This window comes from Haliotis cracherodii, unplaced genomic scaffold, assembly GCF_022045235.1.
Source record: "Haliotis cracherodii isolate W230 unplaced genomic scaffold, xgHalCrac1.p SCAF_15, whole genome shotgun sequence".
Taxonomy (NCBI): domain Eukaryota; kingdom Metazoa; phylum Mollusca; class Gastropoda; order Lepetellida; family Haliotidae; genus Haliotis; species Haliotis cracherodii.
Genome location: NW_027266270.1, coordinates 23,799,981 through 23,812,564, shown reverse-complemented (window position 1 = coordinate 23,812,564; position 12,584 = coordinate 23,799,981). Strand labels below are relative to the sequence as shown.

The window sequence follows — 12,584 nt, the reverse complement described above, 5'->3', positions numbered from 1 at the left end:
GATGCTCAAGATGTCAGTCACTGGACTGTCTCGTCCAGACTCGATTATTTACAGACCACCGTCATATAGCTGGAATATTGCTAAGTGCGGCGTTAAACAACAAACGAACAAGTCGTATCATGGTCATGCATTGATTCATGTAACCAATGGAACAATCATCAAATTCAAACTGTGACCGTATCACCACACAGGACAAACTTCAATGATTTTGTTATTGGTATGACAAACTTCTTAACAAAAGAATGTAGTATGATGAATATCAATGATAATTGCTCTGCCCCCCCCCAAAAAGTAGGCAAAACAGTCAACTTACAGAAGAACTCGCCTAAGGCTAAAAAATATATATTTTTATTCTCAGGCACCGCCACATCGTCTCAAAGAACGCTATTTTCTTGTAAAAGTAGAAATGCTTAAATATTCGATGTCTTGAACACACGACCGGGGCAGTGAAATGCAAAAATATTTTGAAATAATGCCTTCCAATACCGCATGCAGTTACTTCCCTTTACATGCTAAATACTTCTTCCAATCTACAAATTGTCATCTTGGTCTGATCAAAGGACATAGAGAATCAGCAGTTATTATTGAGGTGTTCGCAGCAGGTGTAGGAAGAAGGGTGTACACCCAGCAGGTCACACTGCCATGTCCATCTTGATTTTGGGATGGGGGTTGTATCCCACTATTTCAAAGTCCTCCATGGTAAAATCATCAATACTTTCCACAGTTTTCTTTATCTTGAAAATGGGGAATGGTTTAGGTTGTCGCTTAATCTGAAAACAAATCATTTAAAAGTAAATTATAACAGCAAATGCACATGAATTTATGGATTATTTGTTCATGTTTTTAAAGAATTAATAGCTGATAGTGACTTTTATTCACATCAATTTTAAAATAAATAATACATCTCGTATAATAATTAAGATTCATGATGTCGACTTGTATACATCATCTACCATGAATGTTCTTATGTCCCTAAAACACTTTAACCATGAAACAACAGCTTTCATGTTCAAATGTTTATCCCAAGAAAATAATTTTGTAGATAAATATGGCTAATATTAGCATCATCACAAATTCACAAATGTTAACAAATGTTTCAAGGTGTAATATTTTCTATTTGTTTCGACATTCTGTTTTTGAGGCAATCTGTACTGGTTGGTTTGTTGTGTAACGCCGCACTCAGCAATATTCCAGCTACATGACAGCGGTCTGAAAATAATCGAGTCTGGACCAGATAATCCAGTGATTGATATCATGAGCATCGATCCACGCAATTGGGATCGATGACATGCATCAACCAAGTCAGCGAGCCTGACCACCCGATCCCATTAGTTGCCTTTTACGACCAACACAGTCACCTTTTACGGCAAGCATGGGTTGCTGAAGACCTATTCTACACCGGATCTTCACGGGTCGGGAGCCCTGAATGAATCAACGATCATGTGGACAGTGGTCATGATTGATGGATGAAATGGCAGACACTCATAACTGCTCTTGATGCGCTGTCGGTGCATGAGTTTTATTCACTGTGCGTCCTTCAGGATGCAGTATATTCTTTTATTGCATCCAATCTCAATGTGTGCGTAACTGACACACATCTGTGTCACGTAAAACCCTGGAAGCACAAAAATATCTCACCTGTTCCTTTAGCGCCTCGACATGGTTGACGTACACATGAGCATCTCCGATAGCGTGGATAAAGTCTCCAGTCTAAACACAAATTAGATGCCACTTATAGTACACATCAAAGTACGCAAGTGTGAACAATAATTATAAACCATGAAGAACGTCATGTTACTTTAAGAATCACATACACATCAAAGTATTTAGGTCAGGTTAAATGAAATTTAACATCAAGTTCAAGTTTATTTTGTCCGGATAGTCTCCCAGGCCTTAGAGAATAAATTAAAAAAGGAGTCCAACTCAAGTCTAGAATGATTTGGCAAGTCTAGATTGCCTCAGCTCTAGGAACTAAGGATTTGTTTTGGGCTCTGTTTAGATTATATTTTATATTGAGTAGATAGATTTTTAATACTCCGGATTATACCATTAAAAATAAATTGGTTTTAATTTCTTGTCGTAAAAGAATTCTGGGTCAGTATGTTGAACATGTTCTCAGGGATTGATGTTAATAAATTTCTAATAAAATCAGTCTTGAAATAATTTGCAACAATCATGAAAGCAAATAGACATTCGGGATAATGTATTTTCAATCAAACAGCATTTTTAAAGCCTTCATTTTGTACTGAAGCAGAATGGGGGATAGACTCATCAGTGAAACAAACTACTGGGTCAGGCCATCAGTCATGTGATGACCTACGTAATTACTACCAACATTAAACATGAATCATGTGATGACCTACGTAATTACTACAAACATTAAACATGAATCATGTGATGACCTACGTAATTACTACAAACATTAAACATGAATCATGTGATGACCTACGTAATTACTACAAACATTAAACATGAATCATGTGATGACCTACGTAATTACTACAAACATTAAACATGAATCATGTGATGACCTACGTAATTACTACAAACATTAAACATGAATCATGTGATGACCTACGTAATTACTACCAACATTAAACATGAATCATGTGATGACCTACGTAATAACTACAAACATTAAACATGAATCATGTGATGACCTACGTAATTACTACAAACATTAAACATGAATCATGTGATGACCTACGTAATTACTACAAACATTAAACATGAATCATGTGATGACCTACGTAATTACTACAAACATTAAACATGAATCATGTGATGACCTACGTAATTACTACAAACATTAAACATGAATCATGTGATGACCTACGTAATTACTACAAACATTAAACATGAATCATGTGATGACCTACGTAATTACTACAAACATTAAACATGAATCATGTGATGACCTACGTAATTACTACAAACATTAAACATGAATCATGTGATGACCTACGTAATAACTACCAACATTAAACATGAATCATGTGATGACCTACATAATTACTACAAACATTAAACATGAATCATGTGATGACCTACGTAATTACTACAAACATTAAACATGAATCATGTGATGACCTACGTAATAACTACAAACATTAAACATGAATCATGTGATGACCTACGTAATTACTACAAACATTAAACATGAATCATGTGATGACCTACATAATTACTACAAACATTAAACATGAATCATGTGATGACCTACGTAATTACTACAAACATTAAACATGAATCATGTGATGACCTACGTAATTACTACCAACATTAAACATGAATCATGTGATGACCTACGTAATTACTACAAACATTAAACATGAATCATGTGATGACCTACATAATTACTACAAACATTAAACATGAATCATGTGATGACCTACGTAATTACTACAAACATTAAACATGAATCATGTGATGACCTACGTAATAACTACCAACATTAAACATGAATCATGTGATGACCTACGTAATTACTACAAACATTAAACATGAATCATGTGATGACCTACGTAATTACTACAAACATTAAACATGAATCATGTGATGACCTACGTAATAACTACAAACATTAAACATGAATCATGTGATGACCTACGTAATTACTACAAACATTAAACATGAATCATGTGATGACCTACGTAATTACTACAAACATTAAACATGAATCATGTGATGACCTACGTAATTACTACAAACATTAAACATGAATCATGTGATGACCTACGTAATTACTACAAACATTAAACATGAATCATGTGATGACCTACGTAATTACTACCAACATTAAACATGAATCATGTGATGACCTACGTAATTACTACAAACATTAAACATGAATCATGTGATGACCTACGTAATAACTACCAACATTAAACATGAATCATGTGATGACCTACGTAATTACTACAAACATTAAACATGAATCATGTGATGACCTACGTAATAACTACAAACATTAAACATGAATCATGTGATGACCTACATAATTACTACAAACATTAAACATGAATCATGTGATGACCTACGTAATTACTACAAACATTAAACATGAATCATGTGATGACCTACGTAATTACTACCAACATTAAACATGAATCATGTGATGACCTACGTAATTACTACAAACATTAAACATGAATCATGTGATGACCTACGTAATTACTACAAACATTAAACATGAATCATGTGATGACCTACGTAATTACTACAAACATTAAACATGAATCATGTGATGACCTACATAATTACTACAAACATTAAACATGAATCATGTGATGACCTACGTAATTACTACAAACATTAAACATGAATCATGTGATGACCTACGTAATTACTACCAACATTAAACATGAATCATGTGATGACCTACGTAATTACTACAAACATTAAACATGAATCATGTGATGACCTACGTAATTACTACAAACATTAAACATGAATCATGTGATGACCTACGTAATTACTACAAACATTAAACATGAATCATGTGATGACCTACGTAATTACTACAAACATTAAACATGAATCATGTGATGACCTACGTAATTACTACAAACATTAAACATGAATCATGTGATGACCTACGTAATTACTACAAACATTAAACATGAATCATGTGATGACCTACGTAATTACTACAAACATTAAACATGAATCATGTGATGACCTACGTAATTACTACCAACATTAAACATGAATCATGTGATGACCTACGTAATTACTACAAACATTAAACATGAATCATGTGATGACCTACGTAATAACTACCAACATTAAACATGAATCATGTGATGACCTACGTAATTACTACAAACATTAAACATGAATCATGTGATGACCTACGTAATTACTACCAACATTAAACATGAATCATGTGATGACCTACGTAATTACTACAAACATTAAACATGAATCATGTGATGACCTACGTAATTACTACAAACATTAAACATGAATCATGTGATGACCTACGTAATTACTACAAACATTAAACATGAATCATGTGATGACCTACGTAATTACTACAAACATTAAACATGAATCATGTGATGACCTACGTAATTACTACAAACATTAAACATGAATCATGTGATGACCTACGTAATTACTACAAACATTAAACATGAATCATGTGATGACCTACGTAATTACTACAAACATTAAACATGAATCATGTGATGACCTACGTAATTACTACCAACATTAAACAATATTCATGTTTCTCTGTAAAAATGGTGACTATGACATGTAGTGTATGATGAGCACTCTCACCTTTAGCCCAGTGACGTGGGCGATCATGTACGTTAGGAGGGAGTAGCTGGCGATGTTGAACGGCACACCCAGGCCCTGGAAGACACAAAACACCATCAATGATCCATTTCTTAACCTCTATCTTGATTTCTTGCTTACTGAGATGAGTTGATCTGATTGAGCGTCATCTAGTTTGAAAATGAGGGACATCTTTTTTTATGTTTCGACTGCTGACAGATTGGAAAGTGTCCCAGTGTTTGTCATTCAGGAACTTTAGAAGGCAATTTTACAGCTGGGCAACAGTACTTAATTAATCAAGCTGGTGGTCGATAGCATGAGCATCAATACACAACTATCAAGGAATGATGACAGTCAACCAGGTCACACATGATTTATTTGTTCCCCATTTAACGTCGCACTCAGCCAAATTCCAGTTGTATGACAGCGTTCTGTAAATAATTCAAGTCTGGACCAGACAATCCAGTGAATGACATCATGAGCATCAATCTATACAGTTGGGATATGATGACATGCATCAACAAGTCAGTGAGCCTGACCTCCCGATCGTGTTGATTGTAACAACCCCATGAATGACAGTCTGATACTTGGGATAATGGCATACTGTAACTACTCAAACCTTGTTTAGTCCGGAGCTCCAGATAAGCTTTTGGTGTTGTGGGTATTACCCCCATGCATTTTAAAATCATTGGGTATCAGTAATTCTATTTGGCTATTCAAATTTCTGTTACCCACTAGTTTTTACACATGTGGGTATTTAAGTTAAATATTTGAAAACACTATTCATCTAGTCCCTGCAAACTGGTGTCGTGTGGGTTCAAGAGCTTTATAGGACACAAAAATACCACGATACTTCCACAAGAAAGTGTGATGGCAAATGATCATGATGTAACTGTCATAATGGAGTTTGGCAAGGTTGATGGAATGTCCGTTTATAATTTCAAAATAAGTTGCTGATTTGCTAATCGAATACGCAGGGCTACTTCACGATATGTTGATGATATGCCCAATTTTTATTTTTGTAGCGTATCTGTAATGTTCGTTGCTTATTTGATATGCTTGGATTTTATTTTACTGTGTATTTCTGCATTTCTGATGCGTATTTTATGCAGATACGCAGCTTATCTGCTGGAGCTCTGTTAGTCTGCTCTTAAAGCAAGCATGGGGATGTCCCATTATCCAAACAGGGGAGTGAGTTGCAATTTTATTAAACAGTATTTCAGTTACACCACGCAATGTAGTGGTGAGTGAGTTGGGTTTAACGCCGCTTTTTACAGTATTCCAGTTATATCACGGCGTGTCAGCTTAATGTGGGAGGAAAGCCCGAAGTGCTGCAGGTCTAAGATGTTTACCACTTCGGTGAAACCCACGAGTACGGGTATGGTGCTGACAAACCTAGAAACATAATTCAGTGTACCGGGATTCGAACCCACAATCATAGGTTTCTGGCATGCCCAAGGGACGCAACTCTGCACAGCAAATCGCGGCGCCTTAGACGACTGGGCCACCCGTGCCCCACAACGCGATGTAAGCTTGATGTGGAAGGAAAGCCTGAAGTGATGCAGGCCTCAGACGATTACCACTCTGGTGAAACCCACGAGAACGGGTATGGTGCTGACAACCTGGAAACAGTCGGTGTAAATCTGGGATTCAAACAATATAGGATTCTGGCATGCCAAAGCAACCCAAGTATGCACCATGAATTGTGACAACTTAGACTTGTGGGCCACAGGCACCTTCATCCTCACAAGGAGTTGGAAGAAGACTGACCATATCGGCTGATCGCTGGTACAGCTGACAGGACAGTTCCCCCTCCGCAACATAGAACTGTACAAGGCAATGGCATGGTGGCAGCGCCATTTTCGACAAATCTGAAACAAGAATACAGTCAGTGAGAGCCGTGAAACACTGATGCAACCAACCTCTCACCTGTCAGGGCATTTTGAAAATAATCAAGTCAGGAATGCCTGAAGAATCAAACTAGCACTCGTTCTTGAACATTCTTTTAAAAAAAAGAGAGCAAAACAAGCCATCCTTGAATATGTTTTTGTAACAAGATTTAGACTGCAGGGGTGACTTGCATTTCACTTTTTACAGGACCATTATGGCAGCAGTGGCTTTGAAGTCAGCTTTACAATATTGCATTGAATGCAATGTTAAAATACTCTGTGGATAGACTGAAGTTGTATTTATTGCTTAAATATGGTATTCACAGAAAACTTAATCAATTAATAAAAATGTCAAAGCATCTGTACGAGTTTACAGGTATCTAATGACTGATAAATCTACAACAGAAATAGGCGCTAGCCAGGGCTGCATATTGTCACCTGTTCTGTTCCTATTGTATAAAGAAACTAGAAAGTGTTTTTACTCGTAAAAACATATGTCTCCCCCCACTCCCCTAACCCCCATTCATTCATTTACTTCACGTTAAACCCCATCTCTTCATTCCCACCCTCCATTACTAAATAACAGAGACAAAAATAGAACTCCTAAAAATTTCAAACAACTAATGGGCACCACTTCAGTGCTGGGTTAATGTGTATACAAAGTTTCGCGAAAAAATATTAAACGGTTTCTGAGTTATGGTCAGGAAACAAGGCTTACCCCCATTCAGAGCCTATGTTCAACTTATCTCCATGGAAACGAGAAAAAATAAAAATGTCAAAAATCTCTAAATAGCAAAAAGCACCACTTCAGTGCTGGGTAAATGTGTATACAAAGTTTCGCGAAAAAATATTAAACGGTTTCTGAGTTATGGTCAGGAAACAAAGCTTACCCCCATTCAGAGCTTATGTTCAACTTATCTCCATGGAAACGAGAAAAAATAAAAATGTCAAAAATCTCTAACTAGCAAAAGGCACCACTTCAGTGCTGGGTTAATGTGTATACAAAGTTTCGCGAAAAAATATTAAACGGTTTCCGAGTTATGGTCCGGAAACCAAGCTTACCCCCATTCAGAGTCTATGTTCAACTTATCTCCATGGAAACGAGAAAAAATAAAAATGTCAAAAATCTCTAAATAGCAAAAGGCACCACTTCAGCGCTGGGTATACAAAGTTTCGCGAAAAAATATTAAACGGTTTCTGAGTTATGGTCCGGAAACCAAGCTTACCCCCATTCAGAGTCTATGTTCAACTTATCTCCATGGAAACGAGAAAAAATAAAAATGTCAAAAATCTCTAAATAGCAAAAGGCACCACTTCAGTGCTGGGTATACAAAGTTTCGCGAAAAAATATTAAACGGTTTCTGAGTTATGGTCCGGAAACGGTGGGAACGCCGACACCGACGGGAACCGTGCCTCCATTCTGGGGGTGACATAATAATCTCTAATGACAGTAGAGGAATCTTTATTGAAAACACCATTCATGATTTATCAATACTGTTGTTTGCTGACGATGTCGTTGTCTTTGGGGAGTTCTGTTATATTATTACAGAAGAAAATTTATGTCCAAAGTGAATATTGCTTCAAATGGGGTTTATATATTAATGTAAGCAACATGAAAGTAGTATTCATAAACAGCGGGTAAATACTATGAACTGAAAAATCGAAAAGCCATAGAGGTAATTTCATACTACAAATATTTCGGTATTTATATTATCCATTTATGCAGAAATATTTTTACCAAGGCATCTGAGACACTAGCTGTGCAAGCTGAGAAAGCTGTGCATGTTATTTAGTGATTTATTAGAAAATATAAAGACTTGCCTCTAAATTCAGCATTTAAATTGGGAAATGAATGCAATAACACGTGACTAATCAGAACGCAGGAATTTCAATGAACACAATAAAAATTTAATTATATTATAATCATTTTTCCGCGTTGTGTTCCAAAATAACGGGGTCCTCTGTGACGTGGTAGCCGCGAGCCCCATAGGCACGAAGCTATCTAGGGGGGGTTTGGGGGCATGCCCCCCCAAGAAATTTTGTTAAATGTGGACCTGAAATGGTGAACTTTAGGCCATTCTGAGCATAAATAAGTGTGTGGTTAAAATCTTTAAGTCTCAGTTTTTATGTGTGTACACAAAACATCTTTGAAATCTTCATAGATTAGCCACTTGACTCTTTCAACACCAGTCAACCAGGAGCTTTATCTGCTGTGACACCAAGTTCCCAGAGACTCTTGTGTGATAGATGAAGCCAACATTTATCAAGGATAATATCTGCTTGTAAAACATTAGTCCTGCACCATGACTGTGGAATATATATATTTTAAGAAAACAACACCAACCTAGAAACGTATAGAAAAGCAAGTCAAGCCAGCTCAATAAGTTATGCGTGAAGTGAACTTTTTGCAACAAAAAAAACGTGTAAGGGGACACGTGAAGGTTGTTTTTTAGCGTCCTATTTTTTTTCAGTGCATATTTTTGTATATGGGACACCGTAAACGCAAACACTGATAATGAATGAATAAATGAGTATGGTTTTATGACGCTTTTAGCAATATTCCAGCAATATCAGGGGGGGAGGGGGACACCAGAAATGGGCTTCACATAATGTACCTATGTCGGAAATCAAATCCAGGTATTCAGCGTGACGAGCGAATGCTTTAACCACTAGTCTACCCGACCGCCCCTGTTATTATAAGGAGTAGTGGGCTAAAACTGTTGTTCTACTGCTGTGATTGTAACATTTATGCCTTAATTTGAACATGATGTACTATTGGTCTTAAAATACCTCTGAATTTCAGGCAATAACAAAAACATTCCAATTTTGAACAAATCCCTAATATCGATAAAGATATATGCACTGGCTGATCATGTGGTGGATGTGTTCGTGCAAATAGTTTAGACCTTGTTCGGGAACAGGTATGATGTTTCCAGTCATGTTTTCGACATTAAGGGAGTGCAATATTGAATGCAGGATAACATAAATATGTCATGTTTACAACACTGAAACAGAAGCAAGTGCAATATTGAATGCAGGATAACATAAATAAGTAATGTTATCGACATTGAAACAGAAGGGAGTGCAATATTGAATAACATAAATAACTCATGTTTTCCCCAACAACTGCCTGCAAAGGTCACTAATTTGGAACCCTAGATAAATCCCTGAAGCATCCAAAGGCAATCTGTAACAAAACAGAACAAGAAACCATTACTATCATTCCTTGAAAAGTTTGTTTGTTTGTTTGTCTTTTAACGCCGCACTCAGCAATATTCCAGCTTTATGTTCAGGAAGCATGACAAGAAACAGTACTTGGATGCTATTGGGGAAATCATCAGTCGAGGTGTGCGACGAGAAAACCGTACAGGGACAGATACATTGTCAATATTTGGCATGCAGATGAGATACAGTCTACGTGACAGTGAGTAACCCAAAAATGGTTGTTTTCTCACCACTGATATATAATAATAATGTAGTGGAAATTTGGTCTTCAGCAACCTTTGTTTTCCGTAAGAGGCAACCAACGTTTTGCTTTTGTTTGTTTGTATGCTGTTTAACACCTCATTCAGCAATATTGCTGCTACATGACAGTGGTCTGTAAATAATCGAGTCTGGACCAGACAATCCAGTGATTAACATTATGAGCATCGATCCATGCAATTGGGATACGAGCCTGACCAACCGATCCCATTAGTCGCCTTTTATGACAAGTATAGTCACCTTTCACTGCAAGCATGGGATGCTGAAGACATATTCTACTCCAGATCTTCTCGCGGTTAAAAGTGATAGTGAAATGAAGAAGAGTCAAAGTACCTGTCGGGTTCCAAGCACACATGATTATCCGGCGATCAAATGGACGATTTTTGATCTTGTCGATGACGTCGGCCAGCTGGTCCACGCCCTGTCCTGTGTAGTCGGAGTGCATGTCCTTGTACTCTGCACCAAAGTGCCGCCACTGAAACCCATACACCGGACCCAGGTCTCCTGCAAGACAGTCACATGTTGCTGAGTCCCAGTGTCTTCACAATACACATAATATATTGTGTTCCAAACAAATACATACAGGGCTTGATGCATCTCCATGAAGCAAGGAGTTAACTGACTCTAAAAGACCAGTTTCCACCCTTGCCGAAAAAGGCTGGAATATCTGGGCTTAATCGTAACGCCACCAGTGGCCATTACGAGTTCTGTTTTGTTTTGTTTTGGTTTTTTGTTATACACTGGATTCAGCAATATTCCAGCTATATGACGGCGTTCTGTAAATAATCGAGTCTGGGCCAGACAATCCAGTGATTGACATCATCGCATTTGGGATGCGATGACATGCATCAACCAAGTCACCATGCCTGACCATCCGATCCCTTTAGTCGCCTCTTACGACAAGCATAGTCGCCTTTTACGGCAAGCATGGGTTGCTGAAGACCTTTTCAAGCCCAGACCTTCACAAGTTATGTCCCTTATGTCCCTCCTATTGACCAATATGATTCCACCTCTCATATCACTTGCATTTGCTTCAAATAAAATGGTGGTGCCCACTGAAGACGATCTCATCGATAATCAAGATCTATATTTAAATGTAATGGGTCTTCCTTCGCGAATAGCATCAAATCACACGAGCACCTTGAATAAAAACATGAACAGATTTGGAAAATATCTGTCGACACTAAGTTGTTGATACAAATGCTTTGCAAATTGTGCAAACGACCGAAATCTGCATGGGAGTTGACAAACCTGATGTTGATTTTGTTACGTGATTCTGATTGGACTATTCAGAGTCGTTAATACTGCCAGCATTTAATTTCCAGCCTAGTTTGGCAAGGGTGGAAACTGGACTTTTACAGTCAGTTAACTCCCTTTTCTCGGGAAGATGCAGACACTCGTCAGACTAGTGAAACATGTAATGACAGCCTATTTCTTCAGCCAAACCCTAAACAGTCCTCCAAGCTACATTTTTGCTCAGGTAGCCACTGCCTCCTCGCTGTAATATTTTAGGACCCGTGAAGATTCCGGGGTAGAATAGATCTTCAGCAACACACGCTTGCCGTAAAAGGTGACTATGCTTGTCGTAAATGGCGACTAACAGGATCGGGTGCTCAGACTCGCTGACTTGGTTGATGCATGTCATCGATCCCAATTGCGTGAATCGATGCTCATGATATCAATCACTGGATTGTCTGGTCCAGACTGGATTATTTACAGACCGCCGTCATATAGCTGGAATATTGCTGAGTGCGGCGTTAAACAACAAACCAAACCAAAAAGTAATATTTTAGATGCCATATAGAGATTTGAGGAGCCTTGAGAAATGTTAGAGGGCCATTGCATATTAAAAGTGAATAAAGAAACTTGTGTGCTTTTAACACGATCTTGTAAGATAAAGCGCAAACAAGCCATTCCTCTAATGTTAAA

The 12,584-nt window shown here is 37.5% G+C and overlaps 1 protein-coding gene across 3 annotated transcripts in view; it reads right to left on the bottom strand.

Annotated features, from left to right (window-relative positions):
* Positions 1–386: 386 nt before the first annotated feature.
* The window catches only part of LOC139462402 (thymidylate synthase-like), a 32,822-nt gene continuing 20,624 nt past the window's right edge, over positions 387–12,584 (bottom strand). For all 3 annotated transcript variants that reach the window (XM_071244094.1, XM_071244095.1, XM_071244093.1), the window contains exons 4-8: positions 10,989–11,159; positions 7,054–7,154; positions 5,287–5,361; positions 1,639–1,710; positions 387–770 (exon numbers count right to left, since the gene is read on the bottom strand). In XM_071244094.1, coding sequence (XP_071100195.1) covers positions 633–770; positions 1,639–1,710; positions 5,287–5,361; positions 7,054–7,154; positions 10,989–11,159 — 557 coding nt within the window. In that variant the 3' untranslated portion in view covers positions 387–632. The remainder of the gene's footprint in view (positions 771–1,638; positions 1,711–5,286; positions 5,362–7,053; positions 7,155–10,988; positions 11,160–12,584) is intronic.